At 41.3% G+C, this 17,521-nt stretch overlaps 1 protein-coding gene across 3 annotated transcripts in view; it reads left to right on the forward strand.

Moving 5' to 3' along the window:
* ralgps2 (Ral GEF with PH domain and SH3 binding motif 2) overlaps window positions 1-17,521 on the forward strand; it is a 63,929-nt gene that overhangs the window by 19,872 nt on the left and 26,536 nt on the right. For all 3 annotated transcript variants that reach the window (XM_062395041.1, XM_062395043.1, XM_062395042.1), the window contains exons 3-9: window positions 684-812; window positions 1,119-1,226; window positions 1,589-1,639; window positions 9,526-9,609; window positions 13,271-13,360; window positions 13,462-13,554; window positions 14,575-14,701. In XM_062395041.1, the coding sequence (XP_062251025.1) occupies window positions 753-812; window positions 1,119-1,226; window positions 1,589-1,639; window positions 9,526-9,609; window positions 13,271-13,360; window positions 13,462-13,554; window positions 14,575-14,701 (613 nt within the window). In that variant the 5' untranslated portion in view covers window positions 684-752. The remainder of the gene's footprint in view (window positions 1-683; window positions 813-1,118; window positions 1,227-1,588; window positions 1,640-9,525; window positions 9,610-13,270; window positions 13,361-13,461; window positions 13,555-14,574; window positions 14,702-17,521) is intronic.

Consider the following 17,521-nt stretch of genomic DNA (forward strand, 5'->3'; position numbering starts at 1 on the left):
CAATGTTCGGTCACTAAGATTTGTTTAGCTTGTGTTGTGTATTTGTCATTCACATTTGTACGTTAATATGGTTCTCTAAGTACCGATGATTCTCTAAGTAGGGATCCTCTGTGTACTGTGAATGACACATTATGGCATGAATCCTTAGCATTAACAAATCAACTCCAAGTTGCAGCAGCAATTTTATGTTTTTGAAAGTACCTGGAGAGCTTCAAGATAACATACTCTGCTCTGTTGACCAGATAACTTTTTAAAATCCTTCTGGTCTAGAGAGTAATTGAGTGGCAGTAGTTCATACTGTAGTGCTGTGTAAGCTGTTTAAAGTTGTGGCTCTAGCAGCCAGCTGGCCCTCTCCAAACCCCTTTCACGGAAGATCTCTTAACACGCAGCCTAAGCTCCTTCTGTCTTGTCCGGTTTTATGTGTAGTAAGTGACAGGCTGTGAAAGTGTATCCATATGAAATTACACATGCCTGCTGGGACGATTCAATAAAACATTTACTGAAGGTTAATTTAGTTTAATATTCAAGTCAGGAACCCATAATGACAAAGTGAGTTCTCAACAGGAGAGGGTGCTGCTGCACCAGGTTGTGAGTGATGAGTCTCATATGTTGGCAGCTGAGGAAATAATGGTCAAAATGCAGGGCTAAATGTACCAACTTACTGTGTGTGTTTTATTCCAAAGGGCCGGCTGGACTTTGCTGCATTTGAGGATGATGAGTGGTCTCCTGCACTAGAGCTAGATGGTGTGGGAATGATGGACCTCCCTAATGGCCAGTCAAGCATCAACACCAACGCTGGAATAGTCTCTGAGGTGAGGCCCCGCCCACTCGCCATGCCTCCATTCAAGGTGTTAGAAAAAAGCAGGACAAATGCACAAGAAGTGTCCAGCTCTAGTATTTTATTATTATGAGGCCACAGGATGTAATTAAGTGTTAAATGTTTATTTTGACTGGAATGCTTAGTCCACACTGTTTTCTTCCTGTAACAATCAATCTTTTTTCCACATCATATTTGATTCGAACCATGCAGCTGCCATCATTCTTGTTTATCTTGATACCTTAATCTGAACTGTTAAACACACCGTTGCATTATAATGTTTGTGTTTTACTTCCATCAGAGGAGCAGCAGCTCTGAATCTCTCAGTGATAAGGTCTCTTCAGAGCTGAAGAAGAGTTTTGATGCTGTTGTGTTCGATGTGTTGAAGGTCACTCCTGAAGAATATGCAGTAAGTGAACTCTGGTTCATCTTTTAAAACTGATGTTCTTCCTTGTTTGGCCACAAGGGGGCACTCTTAATCTTTGTCTTGTAGTGTCACTTTCCCCTGGTATGTCACGAAGGTGTTAAAAGGTGCTGTCAGTAAGTGTCATGACAGTAGTGGGCTGTGCACATCCTGTTGCATAGATTGACGTGGCACAGAAGGATGTGGTGGTATTTTAAGTAACTGTTTTATTGTTGATCTTATATTTGACAATTAATGATTTGTTCACATCCTAATAATGTAGGTATTACATTGATGTTTGGGATTTTTGCAAATGCAAATTTAACCATTGTGGCTTAAAATAAAACTGCGTGTTTCATCTCTTCCAGGGCCAGATTACACTCATGGATGCGCCTGTGTTCAAGGCCATCCAGCCAGAGGTGAGCTGAGATCAAATCAAATAAATTGTTTTTTAATGTTTATAATCAGTCCCCTTATCTCTAAAACTACAAAAAAAGATGTTCCTCTATCCATTTGCTATCTTTCCCCCTGTCCCTTTCTTTTCTGTAGTTGGTCTTTGCATCCTTACCATGCCGTTGTTAACTCAGCAGCAGCTGCAATCAGAGCTCTGATGCACAGCCACATATTACACTTACCATCTTAGTATCTGTCATTCTCAGTCTTGCCCACCCTGCATGTTGCCTCAGTGAGGGAGGCTAATGCTTTTTCTCGTCTGGATTGTCAGACCCTTTCGGTTAGCTGACATGGATAATCTGTGTTTAAGGTTGGCCACTGTGGCCTTATGAAAGCATGAGAGAGACCTCAGCCCAGTTTGCTGTGGCCCAGTCTGAATCCTGCCTTTGCACATGTGCAACACTTGGTGCTTCTCAGTGAACACCACGCACACACGCTCCTCTGGCATGACGTCATTCCTAGACCTGCAGTTTGTTTTAATTTAAATAAAAATATCATAGTTAAGCTTGACCTGTCTGATCCTGTAAATAGTTTGTTGTGTCTGAGTAATGGGGAAAAAACCCAGTTTGAGGGGATTAATCAAACATTGATTAAAGCCCCACAGCTGTGTCCCAAGTAACATTGTTTTACTGGCAGCAAAAAACAGATTGAGTACTAAGAAATATTTCAAGCATTCCCTCAAATTGCAAGACAAAATCAAATCGTTGATTGTAGGTATTTCATTATCATGATTAATATTATTATTACTATTCTTGTTATTGTTGTTGTTAACCATGACTTATTTTAAAAACTACTGCCACAGAACTCAGCTACAGCATAGGTTGATGTTATCTAGCATTAGTGTTAATATATCCATACAGTGATTGATCAGTGACCAGCTGAAACAGAAGAGCTGGGCACAAACGTATGGGAACATATGATAAGTGATTTTAGAGCAGCCTGTCTATTGGGTTACATTTGCAGTGTATTATCAAAAAAGCTGAGAAGCATACAGCAGCAAATTCTACAAAGGGAAAGGAAGAATATTATCATTCCTGTACTTTTGTATATTGTATTTATATCATATTTAAAAATGTTGATTTATGTTTGTTAGCCACCTGGACACTAAACCTGTATCAACCACAGAAGTTACTGTAGCTCAGATGGTCACATCCAATACTATCCCTCGTTACCACAGTTCTCATAATAGGGCTGATGTCAGGTTGCTGTATTACAAAACACCCTCAATAACAGTCACGTTTTGGGTATAAACATAATGAGTAGATCTCTAGTTGTCGTAAACTTTGAATTACTTCCAACATAATTGGTGATTTATATTTGGATCTCATGGCCAATCTGTTTTTAGAGAAGAGTGGACGTTCTTTCAGGAGCAGACTGATCGGCTAGTGACTTTAACTGGCCCCCGGCCATCGGTTGTGGACTCTAAGTAGCTTTTGTCTTAGGAGTACTGCTGTTTCTTCACTTAGAGGGAAGTCATTGATATAGTCTGGACTCCAGCCCCATCATCTAAACTGCACCGGGCTAAGATCACACAGAGGTTCATAAAGGTTTTCATAAATGCTTTGTTTGACTGACTGACCGACTAAGTGGGATTTACAAGTCTAATCTCTCCCTGTATTTCAGTCCAATGTAGCAATTTGGAAAATAATGGCTCAGGGAAAAGATTTAAGTATCAGGTGTGTGTGGATGTGGTTTCACATGCCACAGTGTTCCATGTATAGTGACTAAACGTGGGATTGAGGAACAATGCTGGGAAAAGAGAGCAAGAGAGGCTGTTTGGGGAGGACTTTTATTCTCTCACTGACCTGATTGAGGGGGGGGAGCTGACAAGGAGAGGAAGGTTGCAGTGTGGAGGGAGAGTAGGGAGCAGAGTGTACTGTTCACACTGTGACACGGCAGCCTCAGAGTGCACTCGAGGGGCTTTTCATACTTTCACTGAGCTTTTGTCTCACAACACTGGCTACCAAGAAAACTACATAGCTATGACTGAGCTGAACTCGGCTCGAGTTTCCACTGCTGTCAGTCTCCAAGACGCATGATGGTAAAATCAGGTGTTTGTGTGTGTTGGTGCACGCCTGCTGTTTCACTCTGTCCACTGTCTGAATAGGAAAATATTAAATAACTTGGTTAAAACCTTGAGATGTGCAATAGTGTTTTTACTGACATGCAGCCATGTCTGCCTTTTAAGCACCCTTTAACTGCTGTATTACTTTTATTCCTTCCAAGGAGTTCAGCTAGAGCAGTCATCCACCATCTATTGGATTTGATATCTATATCGCACCTCTTGCCTGACTAAACTCTGAAATGTTCAGATGTTCTTCAGTATTTAGATGTTTTTGCATTATGACAAATGAGAAACAAATACAATTTCCACCACATTACTCTAAAGCGCTCCTGGTCTGTTCTTATTCTAATTTATAACAGTTTTTAATCGAGACTTGCAGCATGGTTGTATAGAAAAAACATACTTGCCCTTTAGACATATGGCTTCTTACTGCAAATGCTGACCTCTGCGTGACTTCAATGTTTTGCTCCATTTCTGTTCTTCGCTGGTCTTCCAAGGCTGCTGCAATTTCAATAATAACTCTTATGACTGCTTGTAATATTTTAAATGACCATAAACTAGCTTTGCCTTGGCCTGTTGATGACCGTTTTTATGATTCCATTTTTCTTCTCTCCATAAACGCATCATAACTGAATTCATAATATGAATGAATTTGAGTTCCAGTGAAGGGGCAAGAAAGCAACAAAGAGTCCAGACATTAATATGCATGCTTGTGTTGTTCATTATTTTACATGTGTATATGACGCATAAACAGACATTCTGCCATGAGATGGCAAAATTGTCCCAGACAATTAACTCAAGCTTTCCAGCACTGCTAAGGCACAGATGTATGGACGGGAGCCTGAAAGATCTAGCCGAAGTCTCTGGACGAGGAAGAACGGATAACTGTCAGTCACAGAAGCAATAAAAGATTACATGAGAACTGTAGATGGAATCGCCACAAACGGTGTGAGAAAATGGTGTTAAGGGTCTGGCAAACCCTTGGGTCAGGAAGTATGGTTCAAGTGCACTATCCTCTTTTCTTCCAAACTGGAAATATATATAAAGTAGTGGATTATAACTGGAGAAGCCAGTATTTCTAAATAACCCTTTAATATTGGAAAGAGTTTAACAGAGGCAGGTTTTAAAGCTCAGAGCTGGAACCCTGCCACTCTGACACAGCAGACTCCAGAGACAAACACACAGTATAAACACATACGGCTTTAATAGCACTTAAGTGACAGCAGATAAGACACTGCATGCACGAGGATTGGTGTATATTTTCTTCCCGTAATGGATCCTCGTCAGTCTAACTCACGTGTCTTGTCTGTAGAGTAAAGAGGATGGTTGAATAATATGAAATGGCATAGTCAGAGTCCTGTCTTCTTTTTGGAGTGCAGGCATAATTGATGGGAGCAGCAGAAGTAATTTTGTTTCAATGGCAAAATAATCTATAGTTGCAGAGCAATCTACAACCATCAGCTGAATCCATGATGTGTTCCTTGGCTGTGGGTTTGCAAAGTGAAGTGCCATTAAAATGACAAGCTGGATCAGAGAAAGATGGAGAGTAAACAGTGCGAGGGACATGTAGCTAAATCCTGTTCTCATCTAAATTTACGATGCAGTGATTCCTCATGGTTTCTATCAGTGATGGGTTCCATTTTTCAACAGCAAGCTGGCTTGAATAGTTCACTTGAATATGGATGATCATGTGTCGAGAGACATGGAGAGATAATACGTGTCTGGGAAAAAGGGCAAGTAAGTGTGAACTGTGATGAAATGGAAGACATGGGACATTTTCTTCATTCATCTCTTTTTTTTTTTCCCCCTCCAGTCCCAGCGGGCCATTTCTAATTTCATAATCAGACACGCAGATGGATGTTTCTGAAATAGAGACTGAAAGAAAAGTGATGAGGGACTGAGTGATGTAAAGGGACTCGAAGGGGAGAGAAGTTTGCATTTGTTTTAACACACAGTCATGGCAACAGCCAAGTATGACATTTTGTGGCTTTGGCAGGTTTTGCTTCAGCTCTCAGGGAATAGCTATCAGATTGCATTTTACGTACCCCGGAGAAGTATGTCAGTTCCTCACGTCTGAGCACCCGGTGTAAAAATCCACTGAACAGACTGAGGCTCTCATGTGATTCATGGAGTCTTGTGATGACTTGTAGTTGGAGGTAACGCTTCATAGACGCAGGCCTGACTTGTAGAATTAACGTTTTCACAAATAGCGGTAGCTGACATTTTTCTGCTGTATGGCTGAAAAAAGAATTGCTGCACAACAAACAAGTATCCCAACTAGTCTCCAGCCTTTCAGCACGGTGATCAGCAGACATTAATCGTGGGGAAAGATGGGGAAAATAATATTTTGATAGTGGAGACAGAAAACCACATTAACAAGTTTTCCTTCATTTGGGCCAGACTTATTAATCCAGTTTCAAAATAGGTGACAGATGTATACTCTCTGGAGTAGTGGATCACTGCAGCCAAACAAATTACTTTGTTTTTGTCTTTTAGCATAAAACATAATCTGTATAATAATAATATCGTAAATTGCTCTATTAAATCTTCATATAGAAACCCCACCTATAGTCGGGTTCAGAATCTTATGCGATACATGTATGAAAAGAGCTCCTGGAAAAGTCATCATTTTCATGTTGTGCACAGAAAAGTAATGGAGCCTGCTGCTGACTTATTAGAAGTCTCTGCCAGCTCTGCAGTTTAGTGATGTCTGACTGAGGCAACAATGCTTTTCATGACCCTTTTTTTTTTTCATAATTTCTTTCCATGATGTTTATATATATATATTTTTTTTTAGTTTTTGTGTTCAGTTATTTTCGTTTGACTAGAACTGAGAAAAGGCAGACTGGTGTCATAACCTGGCACTCGGTGGAGGGTTCCTCTGTCTCACTACAAGGTGAAGTGCAGAACAGCACTCGACTTTCCATCCCTTCTTCACATTCCCAGTAAATTTATCTCCACAATCGCTCCTCTTCTTGTGGCAAACCTTCTTTTTCAGCCTCACTTCCTCTCCTCTTGTTTTTCCATTAAGCCCTTCATCTTTATCTTTCCTTCCTGTCTTGGCCTGTGGCCCCTCTTTAATATTCTCCAAGACCCCAACACTTGAGTTTTCCATCTACAAAGTGCTCAAAAACAAAAGAAATTGCTGCGGTACCTCACATGAGGTCATTGCAATTTGTGGTTGAGCTTGCGCTGGTTGTTGTATTCAGCCTCTGTTTACTTGATTCTTCCTACAGTGCATTTGTCAGAGTTCAGTCTACACTCGGGTTTAAACAAACACAGCATTAGATGAAGAGATAATGAGATGGGGTGGTCGTTTGCAGGTTTATTTTAGAGAACTCTAGGTTGTAGTATAGTTGATGTTTCGCTGAGAATCTGACCTTTTGTTTATGTCTTTGGCTGGATCCATAGGAGCGCACGTGTAAATTGTAATCTGACGTGACGTCAACTTTCCTCGACAGCCCTCACCTTAACTATATAGACTGAGTAGATATATCAAGCGTATAGCAACCCCATAGGACTGTGCTTAAATGAAAAATGCTGCTTAGCCAGACCAGCATGTGGAAATGGGAGGCTGTCTGTAGTTTGGCAAAAGCACTCACTAATTATTTTGTTACATTTTATGCTGTGTTACTGTAGCATGTAAAACCCTCTTCTTACCAGAGCTGCCTCGATAATGCCGCCATGTTTAATGTCTGACAGTGAGATGAGACAATAAAGGAAATAAACTTCTAATCGTTTCTGGAGATGCAGTTTCCTTCTACAAGACAACTGTCACTACACAACTTCAGAACAATAAATAACCTTAACTTTTGGTGTGCCCAGGTGGATAAGTGGATGGATGGTTAAATTAGAAGACAGGTCTAGGTGGTCCAGTGTTGAATAGTCGGTGACAGTTGTTGAAATGTTGTGGTTCTTGTTGAGCGAGGGAGGCATTAGAGTAACTGTGTTTCCTTTTGGGTGGACCGCCTACCTGGGTGGTCAGGTGATGGTTCGAGCTGCGAGACACACAAACACACAGCTCTTAATAGCTATGGAACGTTTTTGTTTAAGAATCATCACCAAATTTGTGTGAAAGTTGGAGAAGATAATGATTGACATGACGGCAGTGCGGAGGGCAGTGCTTATTTTAAAAGGACAAATTTTAAATAAACGACTCATTCTCCCTCGGTGAGACTTGCTCGAGTCTCATTCACACTGGTCTTGATACATCCTGTGACAGGGACAATGTGCCCTTACTCCGAGGAGGTTCCACACAGGCCTGTCAGCCTCGTGGGAAGATGCCGTTGGGTCTTTCACAACGTTCACAGTGTTTTCTTTAATGGTCTTAACACTATCCTTTCATTTTCCCTCCAGTGTTTCCCCGCTTTTACTTCTCCTTTTATTCTCACTCTTCGCAACATAGGCCCAGAGGCATCGACGCACCCACGCATTAACGTCTGCTTTTAACATCTGCATTTGATGTGCTGCCTCTTTAACCCTGCTGGCGGCCACTAACGACTCAGAGACTCACCCTTGAGCGAGCGTGACTTATCTGTGCGACTAGACGTCTTGATGGGGTCCAAAGTTGTGAGCTGTTTGGTGGAGGCTGCTGCTTCCAGACGATCGGGCTGTCTCACAGGGGGGGCCATGTGGAGGAGCCGCAGCCTGATTCCCCTCTTCATATCGTAGCCCAAGTCGTCCGGTTGATTTGGCAAGGATTAAGCTTGCGCAACATCTTTCCGACTGTTACGTCAGTGTCCCTGGCCTGTGGACGGCCTGCAGGGCCAAAGGAGGGTCTGGGTTCCCCTCTGTCTGTGTGGTCTTCTGTCTAGGAGTCTAAACCTCATTGCTAAGAACAGTGGCTGAGCCCAAGCTGATTCCAGCCTGGTACTGACTGACTGACTGTTTGTGTGTTGCTGGAATTTTTCTCTGTTCAATTTCCGGAGTTGCTGCCTTCACTTTAATGAAGTGAAATAACTTTTTGAAATGAAAAATGTATTAGGAAGTCTCTGCCAGAAAATCAATAAATGACAATTTCAGTAACTTCATCATTATTTGTAAGTTTATATTGATGTAAAATGAATCAAACATCCATTAATTACTCTGCTTTGTATCATTGTAAAGTGATTAGCCTCAGCTGTCAAAACATATTTATATTTTTTCTCTTGTTTTTATGTGGCATTGCTTCCTTTTACACAAAACTGTCAGAAATGTAGGTTATATCAGCCCTGTGCTGATGGGACGTGTTTGGGTACACTGCAGTAAATCCTTCTCTTGGTGGAGTTTGACTTTTCTGCTTCAAATTTAGGTGGTGACTCAGATTTACTGGCATTACTATTGAGGATTTGTCATTTGTTTATTTAAGTAGTTTCACCTGTGCTTTTCCAGACCACAGCAGTTCGACATGTACCTTTTTAAAAAAATATGAATCACATCCTCAATGAATAAATGAACCAAAGATAAAACTCAGATTTTTTTATTTGAATTATTGTATCATTGTTTCTGGACAGTTTTAAGAAACACTCTTTTGGTTAGAATCAGTTTATTGGTAATTGGTAGAGACCACAAAACGAGATACAACTTTCCCCTGAATCGGTTTGTCCTTCATTCTGTCTAAATCTTTGACTGGATGCTGTCCTCTGCCTCTCTCTCTCTTTCCCTTTTTCTCGTGCTCTATGTTTTCTCTCTTATCACATCCTGCCTTCTGCCTCTTCTTCACCTCCCACTAAGTGACTAACTGAAAATATTTCTGTGTACCGTGTGACATTTCTAACTTACCTGATTGTTTGTATGCATGTTTTTCAGGAGCTGTCGAGTTGTGGCTGGAACAAGAAGGAGAAACACAGCTCTGCTCCAAATGCCGTGGCCTTCACTCGCAGGTTCAACCAGGTGAGACCTACACGCAGTCTGCAATTCAGTGCAGCACTGAAGTCCATGTCGCTCCCAAAGGGGGAACAAAGGGAGAGAAAAACCATTCCTCTTGTAGTGTTAAAGATTTATAAGCTTTAGCCATCGAGGAATGGAGAGGTTACAACTCCTTTTTCCATTGTGCCATCTTCTTTCATCCTCCAAGTACCAAATCATCACCACTGCTCTCCCAGAGGTTCTTGTTTTTCATTCTCTTGTCATGGCAGCACTAAATAACCTCCACATCTCCTCCCTGCCAGACAAATACCTCATAAGTACTATCCAAGTGAAAGAGCAGTGAAGACAGGCAGGATACTTTGTCCTGAGCTTTTTGGTTCGGACCTGCATCAATTTAATTATGTGATTTTGAATTACGTGCATTACATTCTTACGTATATAATGTATTCAGGAGCGTGAATGGCATGCTCCCTCTGCACCCTGTGAAATCATCAACAGGAAGTTGTGGGTAATGATGTAAGCAGTTCCCTTTAATCTCCTTCCAGTGTTTCTGCCAGAATCGTCCAGTAAAGACCCACTTTACTGCCCTCCTGGATAAATATGAGATGATCTAACAAGAATGTGTTGCTGTGGAAACTCCATGTGGAGCAGATCCCAAACGGTGATTCAAGATGTTAGCTGCACATACTTCATCTGCTGCAAGCCAAAGGAAATTAGCTTTTTGAATAATAGGTCTTGAACTGGTTGAGCAGAGATTCCCTTAGCATGAGGAGAAGCCATATTCCTATTCTTTCAGACGCTCTTGCTGGTTTAAGGATCCAGTTGAGCAAAATATTTCTACACTGTTAATTTGGCAGCAAGGAGTGAATAATTCTAAATAGTACTGTGCAATGTTCGTATAATGCATGTGAGCAGTGCAGGGTTATGATGCAGCGAGCAGCTTGCGTAGTAGGAAAACAAATATTAATTTATCTTGAAGTCATAAGAAGAGTAATAAAGAAGTTTGCAATGATGACATGATCAACTTATTTCAGCTCATTGACTAAACTTTGATTCACTGGCATAATAACTAACTTTGTTCTGTTGAACAGCCAATGGTAAATCAGACCCACCATCCCCTCAGGTGTGTCAGCCAGCTATCATCCGCGTCTTTGTCCAGATCCTTAACTCCACCTCATCCCTTCCTCCCCTCGGGCCATTTAATGGGTTGATCCGCAACGATAAACTGTCTGGATCTGCCTTCTTCTGTCAATTTATGTTTATTGAAGTGCTGGGAACTCTCAGGTCTGTTCTGGAGGTCTTGACACGCTTGTGAGCACAGCCCCAAAGACATGATCCTTACTTGAGACAAAATTTGGCATCCATACAAACATGCCAATGTCTCTCAGCCTCCCCTCCCTCATACCCTGCCTCGGTCGCACATTACACACTTCTGTATGTGGAGTACAGTCATAAGGAGTGATCTTATCGTTGTGCAGATGCAGACACGGACACATGTTCTGCGATGAACCCCTAAGGTGCTGTATATTTTGTCCAGACTGACCTGAGATATTAAGATAAAACACTGAACAAACTGAATGTGAAGCTGCAGCATGTCTCTGCTCCCAGACTGGAATCACATTTTACAGTAAATGGAAACTGCAGTCAAATGTACACTGGAGATCGGAGGTAGATTTCAAGATTCAACATTAACTTATGTCCCAGAGTGGGACATTTGTCTTGGGCTCTTCCCCTTTGCTGCTTTAACCCTAAAACCCTAACCCTAAAAAGAAAATGTGTCATACAGAAAATACACAAAGGTGTTGATAAGTAGTATATCAAGATGCTGAAACTACCTAAAAAGTAAGAAAACAAACATCACACATAACAACCTAAAAATAGAATTTCCATAACATTTGCTTTCTTTAGAATTTTCTGGCCCTATTAATACTAATGATAACAGTAATGATAATAAATACATTTTTGATCTATTTAATCTGCTTCGAGGGAATCTGAACCTCTTACCTCCAAGATTTTAATGGTTTTTACATTCAGGTCTCTCTTTCTAAGAAAACTGCAAATTCAAGTGGAAGCCAATGGAAATAGCATCTGTGAGTCTTCTGCTCCCTCCCTCATCTTCTCTGCAGACCTGTCCACATGAAATGGTGAAATTAAATGCACATGGCTCTGTTTAATGGGGATACACTCACAACCTTAGCAGATTAAATCAGCTTGATCTGTGAATCGTGTGTGTATAAGAGAAGAGACGGAGTGAGTTAGTGGCTGGATGAATTTATCTCTTCACTCCTCCACTTCTCACTTCCTCCCTGAAACAAATGTCTTCGTGGCTATAACCATCTGTTTGACTTTATATATGTAGCACCCACTAAAGTCTAACAGCAGAGAATATAGGGGAAAAACAATAGGTGAAATAATTCAGAAAAGCAGAGAGCGTCAGTTTTCCTGTCACATTAGAATCAGTATTTCCTTTACACTAATACGATTGGTTACACATATTGAGCACCAGACAGTGTGGGTTTTCTTTCCACAAAACTGAATACTCGGACTAAACATCTTATTGCCCAAGACGACAGGGCCAACAGTTAACGAATGGTTGGTGATAGAAAAAAAGGTCTGTTTATAAAAGCGGTGTATGAATGTGCATGTGACTGGATGGATGCAAATGGTTCTGCAAATAGCTTTGAGTGGTTCATAAGACTGGAAAAATACAACATAAATAAAGCTCAATTAATAACTATTGATATTTAGTCGAGTTGAGAAAGGGCCCGTCAGTCTGGACCACCAGGAGAGATCCCATGGCATTGGTGGGCTGTCCTGTCTCTTTATCAGCCCCCGCTGTGTTCCTGTCATGCACATGAGAGCGAGCTACTTACAAACATCCTGTAATCATCCATCACTGACCCGAATAAAGTCGTTGAGGATTACATCAAGAACCAATTAAGCTGGTGTTTGGTTATTTATATCATAATGGAAATTAGAATATTCACAATGAAGCACCATTATATACATATGTTATTGAATAATTCATTTAAGTAATGATGACTCCCGTCGTCATCTCCTGCCACAAAAAGAAAGTGATTTTGTGGGAACACAATGTGCAGACAGACAGCTGTGGGCTCAGAGCCCTGTGGCATTGAAGCTAACTTCCCCTCCCATCACCTCCTCTCTTCCCTCCCTCTCCTCTCTTCCCTCCCTCTCCTCCCTTTTCCTCTTTCCATTCCTGCTCTCCCCAGAGCTTAAACACTGATTGATGCTCTGACTTGTCCGTGTGTGTATGTATAATCAGAACTTTGGCTTAACAACGTTCTCCCTTGAGAGACAAATTTCCGATATCGCTCTCGGTCTGGCCAAATACTCTGAACACACACATATACACACACTGTCCTCCTTTTTTCACAGTTAACATATTAGGAGTTATAGTGTGTCTGGTGAGTAATAAGTTTGGATTTTCCTGCAAAGAACTTGTTTTACCTCAATGGCTAATTTCTAATTGATTCTAATGGAGCGTTCCTGTTCGCAGTCTGCCCAGTGCTCTCCTGCTCTGAATTTGACTAGTTTCGGAGTGGTGATTAGTGCTTGCAGACCCGTTCCGCTTAATCCGTTATGCCATACACCGCATCTGTTTTTGGCAAGTGTGTGAGAGTCGCATGGTGTCATCATCTCTTTGCGTGTGTGTTTTTTCTAGACAAGTTTTTGGGTGGTAAGAGAGATCCTCCACGCGCAGACGCTGAAGATCAGAGCAGAGGTGCTGAGTCTTTACATTCGCACTGCCAAGGTACACAAGTCTACGTACAATATTACTTTATTGTTCTTAACTTATGAATGTGTGCAGCGTAAACTCAACTATTATGCTCTATGTGCTTCAACTTTCCATAGAAACTGTGTGACATTAACAACCTTCATGCGGTCATGGCTGTGGTGTCGGCTTTACAAAGTGCTCCCATCTTCAGGCTTACCAAAACATGGGCGGTGAGTATATTTACATAACCCAAAAAGCAAGTCTGATTTATTAGTGGAGTGCTGTTGATTCAAAGGGGTGTCATGTAGATCTGTACCATAACAGTATGCAGGACATTCAGAAAGTGTATGCTTCTTTTAATATCATGAGAATTTAATAAGGAGATCACTGGGAAATACATACGTCTTTGAACGGTTAAGTTTTTTTAGGTGAAATACCGGACTCCACGCAGATTTATTAACTGATCATGCGTGTGTTCGAATGGCAGGGACATTTTCATTACATTATTCAGTTGTTAATCTTATTAAAGTTTATTTATTATACCAACTTTTACAGAGCAAATGTCAAAGTTTAATAAATTAGTTCATAGCTACCAGAAATTATGTGCCTGTTAATTTGTGAGATATAATCACAAGTGCTCCCACGTGGAGACACATTCTAGATTCCATGTTTGAAATGACAAACTTACCTGAACTGGACTGTGCTGCCATGTTCCAAACCTGAAAAAGCTGTCACACACAGAAAGTTGCAGCCTAGTTTCAGAAGCGTGCTCCCTCAAAGAAAACTTTGTGTAACTTCTTAACATTCTTGGAATGGTTTTATTCTTTATGACATGACTGCTTTTTATTCTGACACTGAAAAGTAAACGACTTCAACTACGTTTCCAACAGCTAAGGATTGACTGCTGAAAGGAAGTGTTAATGTGGAGCTGGATGACAGGTTGTCACCAGACTTCTGATTAACCAGTCGCCAACACTGTATTTGCCAATTCTGTTTGTCTTGCATTATTTTTCTCCATTTGATCAGGTTCTCAAGCTTTTTGTTTTTAAAACTTAATCTTTTCCTGGAGTGTATCCAATTTGACCCCTCGCTCTGAAAGAAGTGACTTGAATGGATTCAATTTTATGAGAGAACCTCTTTTCTTTCCTACTATGAGAGAACTCCTGCAGTAGGAAACCCATTATAAATGTCTGTTTAGGTCTCATGTTATCTTTCATTTGCTCCCCCTTCTCTCTCCTTCTTTACTTCAGTTATTGAGTCGTAAGGACAAGGCAACGTTTGATCGACTCGACTACCTGATGTCCAAAGAAGACAACTACAAACGTCTGAGAGACTACATAAGCAGCCAGAGCATGGTCTCGTGTATGCCATACCTAGGTAACACACACAAACAGACATGCACACACACAGACGTCCACATGGTTTGATCTTTGAACGAGGCACTGACGTGGCTGACTATCTGCTTCCTATCTTCAATATTGCTGCAAGAATGTGGTATGGGTCAGGGAAGAACCCATTCAATGTTTGGTGATGATCCATATCGAGGGGCAGATCCAGAAAAGATTTGTCTCTACCTTGAATGTAGTGCAACACATTTTTCAACATTTTCCTTGATTTCTCTGGGCATAATTGATGGATCTTGATGAAAAACATCAGGCATGTTTTGGGGTCTGATATTTGTGAGTTTGCACAATTGGTGGAAATCCCAATAAAAGAAAGAATTCAGATGTGGTTTCAGGGGTCAGTTGGGCCTTGGCAGAGTTATGAACTCTACTGTGTGCCATTGTAGTTCTGCTCTGTTTTTCAGCCAATGGTGAATTTTCCTGAAACATATCAACTTTCGTTTCAGCTGGAGTAAGCGCATGAATCAGTGAGGAAAACTGAAAATAACAATAACAAATGTCTTTTTCGTTCCCTTAAATATTTATGCCCCTTCTCTCTTTGACTCCATGGCATGACATCATGCAGGAATCCATCAGAGTTGTGCACTGACATCGCTCATGTCCACATGTGTGGTTTTATTGCTGTACTGTTTGTTCTCTTTTTTTGACTTGATGATGACTTTGATCTTTACTGCCATGCTGTTTTGTTTCTCATGCAATCAGAGTGGTATCATAGCTACTGCTGCAAACTTAGCCACTGGAGCATAGAGTAACAAACACAGACACAAGCATAAACACAGAGAGCTGGAAAGTCTGTTTGTCGTTTCAGAAACTTTTAACCAGCCCATTGTGCTCCGTCATGGAAGTCTGGACGTAATGACCGAACGGGAAACGAATGCAAAGCTAATGCACATGTTTGCTTATCTATCCCTGTTTTGCGTATGTGAATAACACCATAAGTTGGATTTGTATTGGGTGGATTATTTTTGTGTTTTAAGTGTTGGTGTGAGTTTTCTTACAGTCCGATGAGTGTGCATGTGTGATGTGTGACCAGCTGGCTGCCCTCAGAGTTGGACTGAGCCAAGTTGGCACACAGAATGGAAATCGCCACTCTCCTGTTCTCAGACATTCCCCTCTATCATAAATCCCCCAGTCCCTTCAGAGCGATTGTGAGTGAGCGAGCGGCTGGGAATGAACAAAAGCTGCAGTGCTGGTTCCGAGTTTGTGTGTGTGTATGTGTTAGGGCTGCTCGATTAATCGAAATTTAATCGTGATTACGATTATGGGGTCAAACGATCTCCAAACTACTATAATCGAGTTGAAACGATTATCTGGCATTTTTTTCGAAAGAGACCCGGATGCGCAATTCAGTCTTTCCCCCAAAGCATTCAGCGACCCAGCTGACTGGCTCTCACTCCGCGCTCCCGCCTGGCTGTTCAGACCGGTCAGACCGGACTTGCATTTCTCCGCGCCGGTCAGTTGCTCATAGAGTGTTAGGGTTGTCATCATTAAGGGTATGAATAACCGGGCACCGATATCCTGGTTTCACTGAGGAATATGAAACGCAGCCGTCATCGGTGTTTACCGGAACCGGAAGTGATTACAAAATAAAGCATAGACTTCAGAATAAGGGCACATATTAATAATCGTTTAAATAATCGTGATTTTGATATTGTCCAAAATAATCGTGATTATGATTTTTTCCATAATCTAGCAGCCCTAGTGTGTGTGTACCTTTTCTAGAGTAAACACTGACCTTGTGGGGACTTGTTGTCCTTATAGGGACCAAAGCTAAGTCCTGGTGAGTCAAAACATCATTCATGAAATCCTGGTTAAAGTTGGGGATAAGGGTTTGGTTAGGCTGCCCACAATGAATTGAAGTCAATGCAGTGCCCTAATAAGAATAGCTGTGTGTATGTGTAATGGTTAATTTGGGTTGGTTGGATTTCTCTTAGTGTATAAGTATCTGTCAGCATCAGAGAGCTGACATTACCATGTGGTTTTTCTGTGTGATAAATATGCCACAGTTAGGTTAACTTTCACAATGTCTCTGTGTACATGTGATTCTTATGTGGCATACCGTCATGTTTCTGTCTGCTGTGTATACCTGTGGGAGTGACACTTACCTCTGGAGATAAGGCTAAAGAAAGAACCTTGTGTCTGCTTTTCAGTCACTTAGCCTTGGTTTTTGCACAGTGATACGTTTGTGCATGCATGCGTCTGAACTCTGACCTCTTATTCGACTCAGCAGAAACAGACCCCTCCTGTCTATGTTCACCACAGGGCCTGCCTGTTAAAAGCGCAGATGAACTTGTCCCTGTTCTCTAGCTAATCATGCAAAGGACAAAGAGCCCATAGAAATGTGTCACGCACACTTTGAAAACTCTTTATCCTTTCACCTTGTCTGTGCTGGCCACGTAGCATAAGCAGAATAACAACAGTAGTCCTCTATCTGTGTGCACCGAGTTGGCTCCGGATATATCCATACTTCTATGTTCTCATTTTACTAACTGTGTGAACGTGTTTTGAAGCTAAGGCGAACTCAGTCTCAGAAATGGTTTGATGCAGCCTCCCAATCTGTCACTGTAATTGTGTTTCAGGAGAGGGTTTCTGACACGATCCAGCTGCAAATACTGGCCCCTTAACAGTTTTAAAGTACCTTAATTGCTTGCATGAGCTGTGTCACAGTGAGCCAAAGTACAATAACTAGTCTCCTGTTGTTTATAGAACATTAAAAATTATCTGTCCCTCTCACCTAATTTATTATCTTTGCCTCACCTCTGTATGTCAGCACTCCTCTTTCCTCTTGTGGTTG

Source organism: Platichthys flesus, chromosome 9 (assembly GCF_949316205.1).
Source record: "Platichthys flesus chromosome 9, fPlaFle2.1, whole genome shotgun sequence".
NCBI classification, from domain to species: domain Eukaryota; kingdom Metazoa; phylum Chordata; class Actinopteri; order Pleuronectiformes; family Pleuronectidae; genus Platichthys; species Platichthys flesus.